The sequence below is a fragment of the Arvicanthis niloticus genome, chromosome 1 (genome assembly GCF_011762505.2).
Source record: "Arvicanthis niloticus isolate mArvNil1 chromosome 1, mArvNil1.pat.X, whole genome shotgun sequence".
Lineage (NCBI taxonomy): Eukaryota > Metazoa > Chordata > Mammalia > Rodentia > Muridae > Arvicanthis > Arvicanthis niloticus.
This window is the reverse complement of record NC_047658.1, coordinates 78,548,970-78,569,564: the sequence shown is the minus strand read 5'-3', so window position 1 is coordinate 78,569,564 and position 20,595 is coordinate 78,548,970. Positions and strand designations below refer to the sequence as shown.

Sequence of the window (20,595 nt, the reverse complement as noted above, 5' to 3'; positions counted from 1 at the left end):
CCCCCCCTAGAGCCCCCCCCCCCCCCCCCCCCCCCACCCCCCCCCCCCCCCCCCCCCCCCCCCCCCCCCCCCCCCCACCCCCCCCCCCCCCCCCCCCCCCCCCCCCCCCCCCCACCCCCACCCCCCCCCCACCCCCCCCCCCCCGCCCCCCCCCCCCCCCTCCCCCCCCCCACCCCCCCCCCGCCACCCCCCCCCCCACCCCCCCCCCCCCCCCCCCCCCCCCCCCCCCCCACCCACACCCCCCCCCCCCCCCCCCCCCCCCACCACCCCCCCACCCCCCCCCCCCCCCCCCACCCCCCCCCCCCCCCCCCCCCCCCCCCCCCCCCCACCCCCCCCCCCCCCCCCCCCCACACCCCCCCCCCCCCCCCCCCCCCCCCCCCCCCCCCACCCCCCCCCCCCCCCCCCACCCCCCCCCCCCCCCCCACCCCCCCCCCCCCCCCCCCCCACCCCCCCCCCCACCCCCCCCCCCCCCCCCACCCCCCCCCCCCCCCCCCCCCCCCCCCCCACCCCCCCCCCCCCCCCCCCCCCCCCCCCCCCCCCCCCCCCACCCCCCCCCCCCCCCCACCCCCCCCCCCCCCACCCCCACCCCCCCCCCCCCCCACCCCCCACCCCCCCCCCCCCCCCCCCACCCCCCCCCCCCCCCCCCCCCCCCCCCCCCCCCCCACCCCCCCCCCCCCCCCCCACCCCCCCCCCCCCCCCCCCCCCCCCCCCCCCCCCCCACCCCCCCCCCCCCCCCCCCCCCCCCCCACCCCCCCCCCCCCCCCCACCCCCCCCCCCCCCCCCCCCCCCCCCCCCCCCCCCCCCCCCCCCCCCCCCCCCCCCCCCCCCCCCCCCCCCCCCCCCCCCCCCCCCCCCACCCCCCCCCCCCCCCCCCCCCCCCCCCCCCCCCCCCCCCCCCCCCCCCCCCCCCCCCCCCCCCCCCCCCCCCCCCCCCCCCCCCCCCCCCCCCCCCCCCCCCCCCCCCCCCCCCCCCCCCCCCCCCCCCCCCCCCCCCCCCCCCCCCCCCCCCCCCCCCCCCCCCCCCCCCCCCCCCCCCCACCCCCCCCCCCCCCCCCCCCCCCCCCCCCACCCCCCCCCCCCCCCCCCCCCCCCCCCCCCCCCCCCCCCCCCCCCCCCCCCCCCCCCCCCCCCCCCCCCCCCCCCCCCCCCCCCCCCCCCCCCCCCCCCCCCCCCCCCCCCCCCCCCCCCCCCCCCCCCCACCCCCCCCCCCCCCCCCCCCCCCCCATCCCCCCCCCCCCCCCCCCCCCCCCCCCCCCCCCCCCCCCCCCCCCCCCCCCCCCCCCCCCCCCCCCCCCCACCCCCCCCCCCCCCCCCCCCCCCCCCCCCCCCCCCCCCCCCCCCCACCCCCCCCCCCCCCCCCCCCCCCCCCCCCCCCCCCCCCCCCCCCCCCCCCCCCCCCCCCCCCCCCCCCCCCCCCCCCCCCACCCCCCCCCCCCCCCCCCCCCCCCCCCCCCCCCCCCCCACCCCCCCCCCCCCCCCCCCCCCCCCCCCCCCCCCCCCCCCCCCCCCCCCCCCCCCCCCCCCCCCCCCCCCCCCCCCCCCCCCCCCCCCCCCCCCCCCCCCCCCCCCCCCCCCCCACCCCCCCCCCCCCCCCCCCCCCCCCCCCCCCCCCCCCCCCCCCCCCCCCCCCCCCCCCCCCCCCCCCCCCCCCCCCCCCCCCACCCCCCCCCCCCCCCCCCCACCCCCCCCCCCCCCCCCCCCCCCCCCCCCCCCCCCCCCCCCCCCCCCCCCCCCCCCCCCCCCCCCCCCCCCCCCCCCCCCCCCCCCCCCCCCCCCCCCCCCCCCCCCCCCCCCCCCCCCCCCCCCCCCCCCCCCCCCCCCCCCCCCCCCCCCCCCCCCCCCCCCCCCCCCCCCCCCCACCCCCCCCCCCCCCCCCCCCCCCCCCCCCCCCCCCCCCCCCCCCCCCCCCCCCCCCCCCCCCCCCCCCCCCCCCCCCCCCCCCCCCCCCCCCCCCCCCCCCCCCCCCCCCCCCCCCCCCCCCCCACCCCCCCCCCCCCCCCCACCCCCCCCCCCCCCCCCCCCCCCCCCCCCCCCCCCCCCCCCCCCCCCCACCCCCCCCCCCCCCCCCCCCCACCCCCCCCCCCCCCCCCCCCCCCCCCCCCCCCCCCCCCCCCCCCCCCCCCCCCCCCCCCCCCCCCCCCCCCCCCCCCCCCCCCCCCCCCCCCCCCCCCCCGCCCCCTGCCCCAGGGTCCCCACCAGTGCTATACTCTTCCCTGTCCCTGTCCCGGCCTTTCATCATGTCCACAACTCCTACTCTGCTTTTTCCTCCAAAGCATCCCTATAACGTCAGATTCACATACTAAATGAAGTCCAGAGCTTTGCATGGCGCATCTCGCCAAGGCGTTCTAGCCAGGCAGGGACACCAAAGCAAGCCTCTCACCAAGTCTCTCAGAAATGCCATGACAAGGGGCCACTCATGACCCCACTGAGGGCCAGGCCCTGGGTAGTGATGGTAAATCAGAAATAACTCCAGATTCCAGGGGCACAGTAGAACCCACAAAGATAGGCCTGGGAAAGTTGACAGATGTTTTAACATGCAACGTGGTCATGTCATGGAGTATTTTGGATCCCAGAGGAAGACACCTAATCCAGAACTGGGCATGCAAACACTAGAGCAACAGGGACAGATGGAGAGGGGGCCTTTTAGAATGGCAGACTTGCTGGGTCAATCCCTGAGGCACATTCATTCATTCCAAGGGCTCCTCCACCTCAAGATGAAAAGCAGACTCTTAAGTCTTGTGGTGGTGAGAGCCAGCAAGCATGGTTAACTGTGCATTCAGCATGCCATTGAGTGGGACAGATTCCTGCACTTCCACGGCCTCAGTTGCTCCGTGGCTTATCATGGTCACTGAACTCTTCCCCATGTGAAAGGGACCCTGGTGTAAGGAGGGGAGCTGCTGGAGAGCTGGCACATGCTCGTGCCTGATGCCAGAGATCCCAACCTATGTGGGGAGGAGAAGATGGAACAGCTGGCAATGGGGCATGCTGTTTGCTCACTCATCCTGGATTGTCTACAGAGAGTGTGGGGGAATAGAGGGTGGAGGCCCCTTACTCTATGGGCATGGCCAGGTGAGGCAGCCTGACTAGAAGCATACAGCTTTCCCCACACCCAGAAATCCATCAGCTGCACAGACTTGCGACCCCTCCCTCCCTCCTTTGTCTAGGTCCTTCTTTTTTGCTGTTTGTCCTCCTTTTCCAGACTGACAAAGACAGACCCCATTTGTCTCAACAGTATTCTCCTGGCCTCACCACACTCACCCCAGACCTTCCCAGGAGCTGTCTTTCTTCCCAAAAGACCCCAGTTGTCAGAGTGAAGCACATTTCTTACGGCCACTTATTTGTTTGTTTGTCTGTTTATTATTTATTTGTAATAAATACATAATGCATAGGGAATATGTAATGCATGCTTATATGTATGCACATGTGAGGTATGTATGCACATGTATGTACATGTGTGTGTAGAGGCCAGAGGTCAACAGCAATTGTTCTCCTTAATAGATCTCCACCTTAGTTTTTGAGACTGGGTCTCTCCCTGAACCTGGAGCTACCAATTCAGCTAGACTGGCTGGCCATCAAAGCCAGGAGCCTCCTGTCTCCACCTTTGCAGAGCTGTGACTGTAGGCGCACAGGATCGTGCCCAGCTTCTTTATGTGGGTGCTAAGGATCAAACCCAGGTCCTCATGCTTGCATAGCAGGCACTTAAACAGGCACCGTCTCCCCGGCCCCTCTTTACTGCCTTTTACATTTGCAGTCTCTACTCATCATTATGAAAACAGATGAATTGGGTGCCTTCAATAAAGCTTTGTCAGTAACTCTGAATCAATAAAAGGGGGGGTATGCACTCTGATTTAGTAAGCTTCATAAAACAAAATAACTCAGCGGCACTTCAGCTATGCTACACTCAGTCCATAGCAATACCCATTTATCAACTTACTCAAAACATTCTCAGGGAGGCAGCTGTTCTAAATAGCCAATTCTTCCCTAAGTCTGTCCCCTTTTTATCCTGACTATTTAAAAAAATGCACAAGGCATTCTCCAATGAAATCCCTAAATCCTGGGTTCTAGTCAGAACACATAGGACATTTTTGAAATTCTCCCTGGATAGGTCATCCACATGTTACCCAGTCACAGTCTTAAAGACATCGTGTCCCTAGCTGTCTAGGCTTCAAATCCCCGTGTTTACTTTTCATAGCCATTGTCTCCTCCCTCAGTGCTGACTGCCAACAAACCAGGAGACAGGCTCAGACCCACCAAAATGAAATCCTTATTTTCCTGTTCAAGTCTGCCATAGTACTGAAAAGTAAGGTATACATGCTTATTAGAACATGTCCTAAAATAAGGAGACAAAAGAGGTGGATCTATACACAAAGGTCAAAGGCATTGGTTTTTTTCTGAGAATTATCACAAAGTTCGAAGCCTGGGCATTGTGGTACATCTCTGTAATCCCAGGACTCAAAGGGCTGAGAGATAGAAGAGCCATGAACCCAAAGCCAGTGTGGCGTGTGTGTGTGTACATACACATACATATACCTATATATAGGCATATATATATATATATATATATATATATATATATCATATATATTATGTATTCTCATATGTATCTTATATGATTATATTGCTTATGTACATATATAGATGTAGACACACACATAATTAAAGATAGTCTTTGTTGTGTTTTCCTGTAATCCCAGTAAGGGAAGGCTCAGGTAGAAGTATTGTCATGAGTTTGAAGTAAGCCTGGGCTGCATAATTAGTTAGTAGCAGACCAGCTAGGCATAAAACAACAAAGCCCTGTCTCAATAAACTCAATTAATTAAATTGAAATTGAAAAATAATAATATATTCTCAAACTGACCATGATATTGATGACATATGAGTAAATACCCTGAAACCTAGTGAACTGTACGCACTGTGAGCTGGATAGCTTGTATGGGACATGAATGATCTCCATACAGTTTAAAATAAAAAGGAGTGGGAAAGGCAGAAAGAGAGATGAGAGAGATGGAGGCCCTCTGGCATGTGCATGCGTTGCTCAGAAAATTTTCCATGTTGTCTCAAAGTTGGCTGAGTCCCAGCACACGGGCTGTAGGAGGTGAACTCTGCTGGTGTCAGGGTCAGATAAGGTAAAGAATGAAACGGGGGTCAGTGCTTCAGCTGATGCTAGGTCTGACCAAGCACTGTATTTTTCTTACATGTCTTAAACATGGTAAACTTTGGGGAAAAGTTTCCACGTGACAACAAAATTTCATGGATGGATATATCAAAAAAACCCTTGCAACTCTATAGCAAAGCACTTGTGACCTTTAGCTTAGGAATGAGTTCTACTGACTGATAAACAACGCTCAGGAATCTGGACCAAGGGATGGAAGAGTTTGTAATAAGCATACAACTGGGTTCTATTATTAGAGAATGCCAAGTGTGCGGAACCTCTTTCATAAGGATGGGTTCTAGTCACTGAGCAACAAGGTTTGGAATTGGGACCCAAACGATGCTCAGGATTTGGGGGATTCAGGTGAAGCCTGGTCCATACAGTAGCAAAAGATCACTAGGTTGTTAGATAGCATCCACTCCAGCCTTCTGGGTGAAAAGGCTTCAGTCATTTTCTGTATGTGTAACAATTCTGGTTCTTCTAATCGTTTCTGTAAGCTGTGCCTTCCGCATACTAGGAAGCTCATGTGAGTCTCAAAGAGGTCACAAGACCCCCTGGCAACTCCAGAGCACTCTAGCCTGAGCTTGCCTCCACACTTCACTTTCTGACATAGCTCATCCACCCACTTGCCGAGTCCTAGCAGAAACCTAGCTATTGTCAGAGGCAGAGGGTCCTCAGTGAGTGGTCCTGCCGGTTACAGATCTGGCCCTGACCTACAAAATTAGCAGCCTTGAGTTGGTCCCCAGCTCTACTAGGGTAGAGTCTGAACCCAGCCCTGTCCCAAGAGCTTGGCACTCCTGCATGGCAGGCTACCAGGTGGCAGGTGCTCATCTTTCCTGCTCACAGCTCAGCTTCTGGCTTGTGCCTCCGTACTAAATTTAAAAAGAGTTGTGGGTGTTTTGTTTTGTGTAAAGAAGAGGAGCAGGCATGGTGTCATAAGAAGAGCCTTCAAGCACCACGGGCATTCAGAACATCCAGAGTGTAAGGCAGGGGTGTGCCCCAAACTAGAAGCCCCATTTTGTGTCACAGTTGGAAACACAGACTCATAGACTGGGAATCCGGAGGCCTGCTGTTGCTTTCAGGCTTTGTGTCCCCAAGGATCCCTGTCACCATTTACTTCAGAATACCAGGAGAGATCACAGGTGGACATGGATGAGGAGCTGGAAGTGTTGCTATCTGAATGGCTACATAAAGGCACCTCTAGTGAGCAGTGAAGAGACAATTCTCGTGTGAGCACACTCAGCCCCAGGTGGCCCTGGGACATCTGACCGACAGTCAGTGGGCCAGGTTTCCTTCAGAAATGAAGCCATGGCTGGCTTTCCTCCACAGTTCACTCAGAAGCAGCGACAGTTACATCTCAGGGAACAGTATCGGGTGTCACTTCAGAGGGTGGGACAATGGTTAAAGTGTGGCATCACAGGACATTACTTACTGTGTCCTAATATAAGTTGACTCAACTCCCAAGACCTCTTCTTGCCTAGTCAGCCAAGTTGGGGCACCGAGAGCACCCACTCTGTTGTTAATATGAGGAGGAAGAAAGGAATGCAAACCAGGAAGCCAAGGAAGTGCTCACCGTCAGCACTGTGCTATTGCTGCTCACCTCAGCAGCAGGAAGCCTGGTGGCAACATTTACAAGGTGAACTATGACCTAGACATGTCCTGAGCTTTTTACATATGCCAATTCTCTCACTCTTCAAAATGCCCCATAAAGACTGGCCATTAACATCCCCACTTCAGATGAGGGAGAAGCTAGGGCCCAGAGAGGTTTCTTATTTTGCCCAAAGCCACAGAGCATGCTAGTGGGTGGCAGGACCCGGATGTCCCGGATACACTGGCAACGTGGAGGTGGGATACCTTTCCTCTGCTGACACCCATAGATCTCCAGTGTGGTTAAGGCCTAGGCTGGACCCTGGGAGGCAGTGAGAGACAGATAGATACAAACTTCCCTAGACAGAAGTCAGGGAGTCAGATGGATACAAACCAGGAAACTTCACCTAGCATCAAGAGGCCAAATGCATTTCTGGGGTTTGCAGCCGACTCTCCTGAGACCATGGAGTGCTATTTGGATTAAGAGTAACAAAGCTTCCATTTTTCCCTGGGCCTGGGCTCTGATGGGAAAGTACAGGCTCCCTCCTCAGATGTCTATGGAAACTTGCCTTAGACACTTATTATTCCTGGTAATACCAAATGCCAGGGGCTCCTGCTTTCATTATGAAGGCCCAGAATGCCCCATTCACAGTGCATAGAAGGCCCTGCAGAGCATTCAGCCCCCGAGGCCAGCCTTTGCTATGCCAGACAAGGGACGCCATAGTCTGCATCCTTTCACTCCCAGGATGAACACAGCGCTAGGTCTGGGGCCACCTACCTCCAAACACAAGGATGGCACTCAGTGGCTAGTGATGGCCCTTCCTTCAGGGGCTTCAGGCCCATCTGAAGAAAGCAGAAACTGAGCTTACAGATGGCCAAGCTCTGCCCCTGCCTCTTTATACAAGTACCAACTTCATCCATCCAAGGAAATGCCAAAATCCTATCCTGCCAAGAAAAAAGGCAGGCGGGGCCTCTGCGTGAGGGATATGGCTCAGTCTCAACTGGTAGAAGGCTTGCCTCGAATGAATAAAACCCTCGTCCATGCCCTCTCCTCTCTTTTCCAAGGTACCAGTTGGCTTCTGAACTAGGTTGGGCCAATGGCAGAGACTGTGAGAACCCAGAAGGTCCAGGAAGAGTAAAGCTAGGGACAGAATCCTGCCCTTCATCTCAGCCCCAAAAGCAGCCAGGTGACCCCAGCCACACCACATCATTCTATTGTCTGTGTCACCTAGAGGTGGCAACTGTCTCCTACTTCCTGACATCTCCGGGAAACCTCTCCTCGGTTTGCCGCCTCAGCTCTCTGTGAGCCATGTAACCAACTCCTCACGTTAAAATCCTAAATCCAGTACTTGGGTCATTTCTATTTTCTGGTTAGACTCAGACTGGCCCAGTCCTTATCATAACTTGCCATTCCTTGATCAATTTGTACAGTTACTTAATTCTTGTCCCCACCCAGTGTAAGCTCCATGCAGTGGGAACTTTATCTATAGTATTCATTGTGATAGCTTCAGTCCCAGGGCAGAGCTCAGCAAACAGTGAGGCACATCAAAAAAAAAAAAAAAAAAAAAAAAAAAATGAAGCCAAGTAAAGCTGGTGCTTTACCTAAATCCTCAGATTCCTGAAGAGGGAAATGCTCTGAGGGATGGTATATGTTTGCCACCACAGCAGCAGGGCAGTCCGGGAGACAGTGCAGTCGGTAAAGTGCCTACTGCACAATCAGGAAGTCCTGACCTCTGTCCCCAGGACCAGGAAAACAGCTGGGCCTGATATTGTGTTTATAATCCCATTACCTGGAAGGCAGAGACAGGCAGGTTCCTGGAGGTCACTGGTCAGCCAGGCTAACTTAATCAGAGAGCCCCAGGTCCCAGTAAGGGACCCCCCAAAATGAGATGGGGGCTGGAGAGATGGTCTAAGCAGTTAAAAATCTTGCATTGCTTTTCCAAAGACCTTGGCTCAAGTAGTTCACAACCACCTGTAGCTCCAGATCCAAGGGAGCCAATGACTTCTTCTGTTCTTCTCAACACAGTACACACACACACACACACACACACAGAGAGAGAGAGAGAGAGAGAGAGAGAGAGAGAGAGACAGAGACAGAGAGAGAGAGAGAGGACAGAGAGAGAGAGACAGAGAGAGAGAGAGACAGAGAGAGAGAGAGAGACAGAGAGAGAGAGAGAGACAGAGAGAGAGAGAGAGAGAGAGAGAGAGAATATATAGATGTTGGGGCTGAAGAAATGGCTCAGCAGTTCAAAGTGCACACTACTCTTCCAAAGGATGCAAGCTCCCTCCAAGAGCTCACAGCTGCCAGGGGATCATTCAGGGTCCTTGAGCATCTGCACTGATACATGTACATACCTACACATAGTCACACATGTCTACACTTAATTTAAAATGAAAGGAAAATAAATACTTCAAAACAAGGTAGACAGCTTCTGAGGACTAACACCCGGCTTTACTTTTGGCCTCCACATTTAGGTACACACATGTGCATGTGCACCCCCCCACACACACATGCTTACATGCACATGGATGTGCACAAACACACACACACACAAACAGCAGAACCCTGGGTTTTGATCTTTTCAAGCAGGCAAAGGCAGCAAGGTACCCTTCAGTAAACACTTAGTGAGCTAAGTGGCCTTGCTTAAAACAAGCATGGAAGACCTGGGACCGTGTCAGCTTCCTCAGGTCTCACAACTCTACACACATGAAAGCTGGTCATGGGAACAAACCTTTTTGCTGTCTCCACAGACTTCTGCTCTGCCAGCTCCTTCTGTAGCTCCCTCTCCTTGGCTTCCTTCTGTCCGATGGGACAGTCTTCGGGGACAGTAAACAGGGACATAACATCTTTGCTGTCCTCTTCTCGGAGCACCTTAGCAAACACCTTCTCCGCCAGTAGCCGGACTTGTTCGTCCAAATCGGACATGTTCAACTTGGGGAATTGGCGAGGCATCTCGGCTGACAAAGAAAGAACAAATGTGAGCCTTCCTGGCTTTGTGGATGTCCTGAATCCCCAGGGTAAGGAACAAAAGGCCCATGACCTGAGGCCTGGTCCTTGGTCAGCTGTGGATGTGGTGATGGATTCCCAGAGCAAGCCCAGGAGACCAGATTTCACAATTAGCTTAGTAACTGGGTGTGAGGCGCACAGGCGGCTCACATTTCATAAGCAGCGAACGCTCAGAAGTCAAAGAACGAACTGATCATCGAGGCGCTTCCGCTTCTCCAGCCTGGGGGGATGGGCAGCCTCAACCTCCTAACTTAAAAATTGAGATGGTCAGGAGAGGGCTCAGAACAACCCTTCTCCAAACTTCTGAGAGGCCAATAGCACCCCACCCACCACCCCCACAGTTCATCGTGCTCCTCCAAGAGGGACGGTCCACCTCAGATCTAACCATGAGCTTTGGCCCAACGAGAGAACATCAGAGCCTTGGGAAATCCAGGAGCATCCTTCATGCAAGAAATGAGACTTTGTGCTGAAGAGCAGAACTTAGAAACCACAATCCTAAGGTCCCTTCCACCCTTCCAGAGCTGTCTAAAAGGACATAGCATATACATTAAGGGCTTTGGACAGTAACAATCTTAGCTGAAAACACACACTCTCTATAAAGCTCTCCTGATCCTTCTGCCTTTACATGGAAGGTTCTAATCACCCACTGGCCCCCTCCCTTCCTTCCTCCTCCCTGTCCTGATCACATACTGAGTGAATACACCTTGTCCACAGTCCGATGTCTTCTGCAGGAGTGGGGCAAGGCTGAGGTGGGGATCCTCCCCCCCCCCACACACACACACACTCAGTACCAGTTCCTTTAAGGCTGTTTCAAGAGACAGTGGTTTTGCTGGCCTGGGTAGATGAAGAAGGTAGGATGGGCCTTGCTGTTGTCTGTCAAGGACAGAAAGCAATTACAGGAGCAGGGCATTAGGCCATCTTGGATCAGTCACTCTTAGGCCTCAAAATTTTTTCATCCATGGGATCAAAGGACAGTGTAAATGGTCTCTAAGGCCCTCTTGTTGTAAGTGGCATAATTCTAGGTGATAGAGACATTTCCTGTGCCAGAGGTTCAGAGTACTGGCTTCTTTGTGGCGTGTGGGGCTAATTCATGACACACACAGGAAGGGGAAAACCAGGTTGGTAATGGGTAGTCAGAGCTCTGGTCTGTGGTCTTGACTCTGAAACAAATTCTCTCCCTCCCCCACACCCCAGAGATGTGCCTTTCTTGGGCTTCTCACTCTAAGGAGGACAAGAGGGAAAGGATGAGAAAAGACCACCTCAATGCCCAACCAAGTCGGTCCAGGGAGCAAAGAGAGAGGGACAGCACTCAACCAGGAACAAGCAGAAGCCTCAACCCCACAGGGAGGGAGAGGAGCAAAGCTGGCTGTGTAGGAGGCTGGGTGCTGTCAGAACAGAGGCTCAGGAGGAAGGTGACAGGAGAAGGGGTCAGGATGGTACAGAGAACCAGACTCCGAAGGTAAATGGGAACAGTATGAGACCCTGTCCCCAGTTCCCAGTCCACTGGTCCAGTGTCATCATTTCTTAGTAGACACAGACAGACCAGGGCAAAGAGCAGCAGATGCAGGACTGTCGGACCAAGCGAGCCTTCCTTAAATTACTAAGAAAATAATATGAACCAAGGAAAAGTTGTGGAGATATTTATCTGCATTGTTTATACAAAGACCTTTTAAATGTCAAAATTAGACACATACTTGAGAAAGTCTGCTAAGAAGCAAACAGTAGGGGGATGGTGTAGCCATAGTTTTAAAATTATGTGAAATAATAGATAACAAAGAATTAATACATGCTGGGCGATAGTGGCACATGTCTTTAATTCTAGTGCTTGGGAGTCAGAGACAGGCAGATCTCTGTGAGTGAGTTTGAGGCCAGCTTGGTCTACAGAGAGAGTTCTAGGACAGCCAGGGCTACACACACGAAAACCCTGCCTTGAAAAAAAAAAACAAAACAAAACAAAAAAAAAACAAAAACAAAACAAAAAAAAACAAATGAGCACAGAATTAACACACAAAGCTGTGGTGTGCTTTGATTACACTGATACAAAAAAGCATCCCCTATGATCACGGCCATGGGAATGGTACACACTCAAAATGACCATGTGGCAGGGATAACTGTTTTGATTTGTGTTGCTTTGGTTTTGTTAAGACAGAATCTTGCTATGTAGTCCAAACTAACCTGATATTCATTCTAGTCCAAGCTGACCTTAAATTCACAGCAACCCTCCTGCCTCAGCTTCCTGAGTCCTGAGATTATAGTGTAGAAACTGCTATACCCACCTGGGGTTTCTTATTTTAATAATTAATGCTACTCTAATTTCATTTTCTATTTTCATTTTGGTTTTTGAGACCTTTGAGCCAGGGTCTTACTTTGTAGCCTTGGCTGGCCTGGAGTTCACTCTGTAGACCAGGCTGGCCCATTCACAGAGATCTGCCTGCCTCTGCCTCCTGAGTGCTGGATCAAAGATGTGTTCCACCATGCCTGGTTAATTTCATTTTTAAAATACTAAAATATTAGACATAAAATGAATGGGCTTAAAACATAATGAGAAGAAATTAAGTCAAATTTTTCCTCCAGGGTTTGACTGTCGGACCCTCTCCTGCCTAACCCCCAAAGAAAGCTCCCTGCTCAGAGGGACCCATTCTGCATGGAAGCCACCCCTTCCACCCAGTATACCCTGAGCCAGACACACAACTCTGGATGCTCTCAGGAAGGGGCATTTGGGGCAGCCCTTACGTCTGAGGCTTCTTAACCCACAGCCCACCATCTCTGTCCCTGAAGCACTGCTTTCTTATTCAAGTCAACCAAGCTTGCTCGTCATAGCCCATCTTCTTTATACACGACCCTCCCCCTTTTCCTTAGCTTGAGCCTGCCTTCCTCAAACTGGGCCCCATGAGAAGTTGATGCATGTTCCTGGTTAAGCAGAGACTGAGAGAAATGATGGAGACACTGCACCACTCCCCCTCCCCCCAAGGCTCATGAGAGACTCCAGGGTCATAGAATAGTGCTTCCCAGGAGGACTCTTTTCCCCTTTTAAATTTTTCTCAGTGTAAGTTCATTGTATGAAATAATAGGTTTTATTTTGTCATTTTCATACATGTACAGGATGTACTTTGGTCATTTTTCATACACACACACAGACACACACACACACATTGTCTCTTCCCTCCTACCCTCACCCCCCATAAGACCCTTTTCTGGGAGGCCTTTCCAGGATTTCATGTGGTCCCAGTCATGCAAATGGACCTCAGTGGGCCTCCCAGTGCACCTCTGCTGCCTTCTGACCATCCTACACAGACACTCTTCCATCCCTCCCCTCTCAAGCCACTTGCACCTGCCAGGCCAGTCTTGCCAGGGAAAGCCTACTCTGCAGATGCCAAGCAGAGTTCAGCTCCAGCTGCCCCATCATGCCTGGCTTTCAACCTTTTGCCAACTGAAGCCAGCAGACTCATAAGGCTTAACTGTGAACTGGCCAGCATCAGTCAGCTAAAGATAACAGCTTATCTTCTTACACACAACACCCTCTAGTGATCGTGAACAAATTGTTATAGAGTTAGAAAGAGCTAAAATGCCACCAATTTCGACAAACAACAACTTTGCACAGCATTACGGCTCCTCCAGAAAGGAAACCCAACGCCACTAACATCCTGCCTTACTACACTAACAAACCTGTTTCCCTTCTCCTGCCAGAACCGCGATGCAGAACCCATGGCACAGACCTGAGCCTGGCGTCTCCATAAATGATCCTGAGGATGCCACACAGACGTGCTGCCTGGGAGCTGAGTCAGAGCAGGAGCAGCTAGCTGAGTCCTCCCTGCTGCGGCTGGGGTGGGAGGTCTCTGCTTTGCATGTCTGTGAGCAGGGAAAGTCTGGGCTGGAAAGTCTCCTGTGAATACGAAACGCAAGTGGAAAATTTCCAAAATGCCCTAAAGGCCTCAGGTACTGCCAGTTATCCAAGGCAAAATGGATGTAGGATCCTGAACACCACGTCCTGGCCCAGCTCCCAGCCTTCACCAGAAGAAATGAAAGCAGCCAGCACCGCTGCCCTCCTGGGCAACCACACAAGATAAGCTGCCCTTCCTCCAACGCCCAGGCTCCTCGGAAAGCTGAGGAGGGACGGTGATAGCATCAGTTTGCCTGCTTCCGGTATGAACCCCACTTTAGGATTGATGGGACCATAGGTCTCACCTCATCAAGGGGATTTATCTACAGTAGGGACTGCTCTGCACCTTCTCAGAAGCCCCCTCATGCAAAACAACCCTCCTGAAGGTTCCCCACAAGTCACCAAGGAACCTGGAGCCCCAACACTACCTCCTCCTTTCTCTCCTCCCTCTCCCAACCCCCCAACCCCCTCACCCCCCCACCCCCACAAAAAAGAGGAAAGGACTTTGAAGTGCTTCCTCCTTGTCTAGGAAGAAACAGAACCCAGAATAAGGGGTGGCCTCAGCATAGAAGCAGGCAGCCCAAGGGCGGGCAGCTGAGATGAAAAGTCTTTCCCTACTCTCCCTTTCTTCCCTAAAAGAAGGGTGATGGTGCAATGTCCATCACTCAGAGGCAGAGACAAGTGAATCTCTGAGTTTGAGGCCAGCCTGGTCTACAGAGAGAGTTCCAGAACAGCCAGGGCTACACAGAGAAACCATGACTCAAAAAAAAAAAAAAAAAGATGAAAAAAGGTACATACACACATACACACACACACTTGAGTGCACACGAATGTACAGATACCACACTCACAGACAGGACAGACGTACCCCATACCTGGCCTACCCAAGCTCACCCCTACCCTCCCCTTCTTGCCACTACTCACAGTGACTTCCCAGAGTGTACCCTGGATTCTGTCCCTGTGCTTTCTGAAGTGGCCACAGAGGACAATACAGACACAAAGCTCGGCCCCTTAGGAGAATGGGGAGATCTTGGGGAGACACGCAGCCTTCCAGGGACTTCAACAAACTGTGTGGCTCTAGGAAATTCCCCTGAGTGAGATGGCTATTTCTATAGTGCTGTTGAAATCCTGAGGAGAGGAGTCCAGAAAAGACAGGTCAGTTGTTTACCAGGAGGCTAGCTGTAGCCCTGGCTTGGACCTGAGTCACCTCCTCGTGCCCAATCAACAGGCTATGCCTCGCTGTGCCCACACTGTTACTCCTGTGAGCCCAGAGCAGGATTATAGGGCTGACATGTGACCCACTGCTGGGCTTCAGCAACCCCGAGATTACAGTCCACCTGTCCACACAACTGTCTCATAAACAGTACAGTCAGCAAGCTACACACAAGGAGGGCAATGTTTATTCATTAAATAATTCAAAATGCTTATAGCATGGGAGAAGGGGAAGCCAAGCCCTTAAAATTGTTCTGTCAAGGAGCTGAAGAGATGGTTCAATGAATATGAGCGATTCTTGTTCTTCCAGAGGACCTGAGTTCACCCCCAGTATGTATATTAAGCAACCACTTATAACTCTGATACCCTTTCTGGCCTTTGGAGACACACACACAAATTTGTTCTGTCAAAAGACAAGTAGAACAAGTCATTCTCGCTCCTGGCATTTTAGGATGGGAATGTTATGTGGGGGAAGTGATCAGAGCATCCTGGACCATGGCTCTAAGTCCAACACATTCAGGTAATTTTATTCTCCAACTTTAATAGGATTCTAGACGGCCTTGGTCTAAACAAAGTGCAGTCTGTAGACTCCAAAAGGGAAGATCTGAAAACACTGTTTTCTCTTATAGGGATTTCCACAGTTTCTATTAGCATAGTCATGTGAGAAGTCCTTCAGTAAAGACAGCTACTTAGCACACTTCACTGGCAATCCCATCATGGGAAAAAACACCTATTAATATCCCATGGCATCAGAGCTGGGAAACGCCTTCCATTCGGTCTGCAGTTTCCAATCTAGAGAAACCTGCCATCCTGAGGACAAGCTGAAGGTGTGAGGCCAACTCCACCAGGTCTAGATAGAGATCAAGGCAGCTCTGCTCTGATGACAAGGGAGGAACAATGGCTGAGGGCCCTGTAGAGCTAAATGAACAGGGACAGCTCTGTCTCAGGAGGACCAGTGATGTTCAGAACCTCACAGTTTACCTTGAGACTGGCATATTGCTGTTCCCTGTGGCCTGTATGCCTCACTGGACTGAGAAGTACTCATCCCATGCTTAAAACCTCAGTTCTGTGTGTGTGTGTGGGGGGGGGGTTATTGTGTGGTGCCTGTGTGTGTGCATGTGCACTCACTTGAACATATGGAGGCCAGAGGTTGATGTAGTATCCTCAGTTGCTCTCCACCTTATCTTTCTAAGACAAGGTCTCTTTACTAAGCTAGTCACTGTTCAGCTAGTCTGGCCAGGAGGCCCCAGGATCAGCCTGTCTTGTCCACTTAGTGCTGGGGTTCCCAGTGAACACTGACACACCTACTTCCTATGTGAGTTCTAAGACTCTGAACTCCTCAACCTTGAGCAGCAAACACTTTATCCACTGAGCCATCTCCCCAGCTTCCTCACGTCCTTCCCGAACCCTCCTGAGTGGATTTCAGGATGACCTATGATAACAAGACCTGAGGCCTGCATCTCCTACTCCAGAGACCAGGGCATGTTAATTTTTATCACTTAATTGTTGCTGCGTGGCATCAAAAGCTGGAATCAAATTATGTCTTATCATGAAACACACCACTCTGCTCTCTCAAGGCAAGACACAGGCTTGCCCAGAGGGCCCTGCTTCCTTCTCGTTTCTGAGATGTGTCTGACAACAGTAAGGTACCTGGTAAATATCACTTCCACACACGTCACCTATCTCATTTGTGATTACATCCCAATGCTAAGTACTCATCCACATGTACACGTACACACACACACACACACACACTCGTTGAATAGATGTTTACATAAGACAACAGAGAAGTGAATGGTCTAAGCAGAAGCCATCTCCCTGTGGTGACCTCAAGAGTCAGCCATGTGTATGGTTAAGCACATAGACTCAAGCCAGATTACCTGGCTTTGAATCCTGTTCCACCACTTGTTTATATGGCCTTGGGCAGACGGTGAAACTTTCCGTGGCTTTTTATTCCCTATAAAAGAAGAGTAATGGAAATACCAATGCTATGAGATGCCAAGATTAGTCAGGCAGCACATGAGAGTTGTTTAGACTCATCCCTAGCTCAGCATATGCCCTTTGTAGGTATTATCTGTCAGCATCCTATCTTCTTCATCATCCTGTCATCAGATACAAGAGAGTCCAGCAGGGAAAACAAATGTGATGTTTCATCCAGACACTGACTCCTTTTATTTGACACTTATCAAATGCCATGGTAGAGCTGGTACTCTCCCAAGTTCCTACGTGGTACAGGGTATCAGAAGCCATATTTAAATGTGAAGCCAGATCAGGAAGGAGAAAAGTCATCTCTATCACTGCTACTTCTTAGTGACTGTGTACACCTGGAATCCAGCCATCAGTCAGCATGTACCCTCATCAGCTCCTCATACTGTGTATTAAAAGACAAGGCCATTGTTTCTTCTCCTAGAACTGCAGTCAGCATGTGGAGGAAATAGATTAATGTACCAGGCAGTAGAAACAGGCCACTGAACTGCTTTGTGAGAGAAAAGTATATTCCAACTTAATTCTAAGCCTATATTTCACTTACCCAAGAAAATGCCAATTTCTGGGATTGACTCAGTGGCCATCAAGCAAGAATAAGAACAGAAAAAGCAAACCTTTTATCTCAAAGAACTCGATGCTTGTGAGAGCCAGTCCACCTGTATCTGGGATTTCAGGTCTGAGGCTTGGCTAAGGATGGATAGGCCTAAAATGTCAGAGTCTCAAACCAACCCACTTAGAGAGGACCAGGTACTACCAGCCTCTTCAGAGCAAGACAAGTCCCTCCAAGTTGCAACCTGGACAGGCCGACTCTCCAATCTGCAGTCAACACTTCCCCGGGTGATGATGGAGTTGGACCAGACAGAGACTGTCTGCCTGGCTCAGTGGTTCCACTGACTCTTTGTATCTAGGGGAAGCAATTCTTCTTAAAGGGTCCCCGCTCAGCCCACAACTGCTCAGGACCATGCTGGGCCAACTGCTGTCAGCTTTACTCCAGTAACGTTGCTTATTTCTCAGCAAGAAGCTTCCAGCCACATACAGTTCGGGGACACTCCCCTTAGAAAATATCTACTATGGGGCCTTTCAATCTTACATCACAGGCCTCTGCCAGCCTAGACCAGCCATTAGCAGATCTGCTCTTAAAGCAGCTGCAGGAAGTTCAAGGGCGGAACCAACTTACTAAAGCCCAAGGCTGTACTCCACCTGGTGACTTGCCCAGTGACATTGGACATAAGAAAGGGGGTCTCAAACGGACTCGGCATCCCGTCCATACCTCTGCCTCCACCTAGAAGTTCACCCCAGCCCAACACATCCAGTGAGGCTCAGGCACCTAGAAACTTGACCAGGAGCTCAAAAGCCAGCATGCCCAGGTTCCTTTAATTTCCCTAAATCTTGAGAATCTTCTCTAAACCAGGAACCAGAGATGCTGCAGGTTCACCGGAGGCCTCTGGAGCCCAGGCCACCTCTGGGTAGGGAAAGGCAGCACGGGGCGAGGGAACAGGCTCTGTGGGTGGGAGCTGCGGGGGTTTGGGTCTCTGAGCACAGAGGGGACTGGACGCCGAGTGCCCGCCCAAGGTCAGCGGCGCAGCATCGCGCGCACTCACCGGGTTCGGAGGGCAGGGCCATGGGGGGCGGCTGCCGGACTGGAGCGCAGGTGCCGCGCCAGGCAGGGCGCACAGGGCAGCCGCAGCAGCACGCTGACGCCTGCGCGGCCCGGTACGCGGAGCTGGACCGGACCAGGCCGCGCTAGCAGCCGGTGCCCGCCCCGCAGGAGCCCGCGGCTGGTGGGGACCGAGCTGAGCGCGGTGCGGCAGGACCGGGTGGCCGGGCAGAGAGCCTGCGCAGCGGGATCGCGCACTACCTGGAGGACCCGCAGCCACCCGAGGCGCTGGGCCGCGCTGCCAGCAGGAAACCTAAGCACCCGGGCGCGCTGGCCTCCCTGTCCTCGGCCGGAAGCTCCACCCGGGCTCCGCGGGGCCGCGACACAGTCCGGGGTCAGACGCCAGCCGGGATACCCGCTCTGAGCCTCCCTACCACCAACCCAGCTTTAACGCCGCCGCGCCCCAAAGTGTTTGCCCACCTCCTCCTCCCCTCCCCACCAGGACTTTTCCCCAAAAGGAGATTCTAGAGGCTTGATCCCCTCCAGGACACTTACTCTTAGTAGCTAAACCGGCCAGCAAGCGTTGTTTTTTTTCCAGGTGTTGGACCGGTTCCTTGAATCACCTTCCCGCCCCTCCCAACACACACGAGCGCGTGCGTGTACACACACACACCACACCACACCACACCACACCACACCACACCACACCACACCACACCACACCACACTCCCTTGTTCCCCAGCCTGCTGCGGTCTGGTTTCTATGCCAGCCCCTCAAAGTCCGGAATGACCTCTGAGTTGCCAAGGCCAGCGGGAGCTTTCTGTGCACCCTTGCTCACCTCTTCCCAGCACTGCAGCCTGCTGACCACGCCTTTCTTCCTGGAGCACAGCTCCCAAAGTTAGCACCGGGTGCCTGCCGCTGCTGGTTTCCACAGACTTGGGTGACCGGTTTCTTAGCCTCCATGGCCTGGTTTTCCACTATGCTGCTCCTGCTCCGAGGAGTCTCCAGATGTCAGTTCCCTGGATCATTTCTGGAGCTAACTCAGAGAACCCAGGCCCATCCAGGTGGTTTTAATAGCCTCCTGCCTGCTGCTAGCTATTAAACTCCATTTTAGGCCCAGAATACTCTAGAGCAGCAGGTGCGTCTGTCTCAACCAGAGATTCCTAGGCCCAACTCCTAATTGCCTGTCTGTGTTTTTCAGTCTTGACCAGTGACCTCAGCCAAGCACCCCTACTTTAAGCCACGTTGGGGAGCCACCTTTGACTTGTGCCTCTTTCACTCACGGAGTTAACTGCTACTATGTGCCTTCACTCACTCCACAGCTGTCTCTCTTAAGCACCAAATTTTATTCTATTTCATAGCCTGATGATTGCAATCAACATATTTATAAATGATACACACATGACTGCTAGTATACATTACATAGCACACTTAAAATGTCAAAGATGTGATAAAGATGAACCAATAATTAAAAAATAAATAAAATAAGATAGGATCTCACTATGCAACCCTGGCTGACCTGGAATTTGCTATAGACCTTCCTTCTGCCTCCAGAGTGCTGGGATTAAACGCATATGCTATCAACCCAGAAAATTATTTTCTTTTTAATGAACAGTATGCTGCATCGTTTTCTTTTTGCTTTAAAGTTGCTCGTGATCTACTTGGTGAAAGAACTGTGATTAAACTAGTTTGCTAGACCAGGCTTGGTGGTGCATGCCTTTGATCCCAGCACTCAGGAGGCAGAAGCATGCAGCTATCTTTGAGTTTGAGACCAACCTGGTCTACAAAGCAAGTCTAGGACAGCCAGGGCTCTGTTACACAGAAAACCCTGTCTCAGAAAACAAAACAACACAACCCGAAAAGCTAGCAAGTTTGCTGAACCTTAAATTTTTTTTCGATTTATTTATGTGCATGAATGTTTTGCTTCCATGAATGTCTGTGCATACCTGTGTGTCTGGTGCATGAGGCAGTCAAAAGACGGCATTGAATCCCCTGAGACTGGAGTTCTGGGTGTTATAAGCCACCGTGTAAATGCTGGGAATAGAACTTGGATCTTTAACAAGAACAAGTGATCTTGACTGCTAAGCCATCTCTCCAGGACCCTAGCTGTTGTTATTCGTTTCCTAGGAAGATAGATACACAAAGATAAACAGAACTCTGTCTTTGCACTTAT

The 20,595-nt window shown here is 53.7% G+C and overlaps 1 protein-coding gene across 5 annotated transcripts in view; it reads right to left on the bottom strand.

Moving 5' to 3' along the window:
• The window catches only part of Ampd3 (adenosine monophosphate deaminase 3), a 54,545-nt gene extending 35,037 nt beyond the window's left edge, over positions 1-19,508 (bottom strand). The window contains exons 1-2 of one of the 5 annotated variants that reach the window (XM_076940916.1): positions 19,261-19,508; positions 9,472-9,697 (exon numbers count right to left, since the gene is read on the bottom strand). In XM_076940916.1, coding sequence (XP_076797031.1) covers positions 9,472-9,692 — 221 coding nt within the window. In that variant the 5' untranslated portion in view covers positions 9,693-9,697; positions 19,261-19,508. Of the gene's footprint in view, positions 1-9,471; positions 9,698-13,462; positions 13,772-18,425; positions 18,853-18,976; positions 19,238-19,260 lie in introns of those variants that run through there. The other 4 variants (XM_034517197.2, XM_034517213.2, XM_034517181.2 and 1 more) reach the window with 4 other exon arrangements.
• Positions 19,509-20,595: the final 1,087 nt, after the last annotated feature.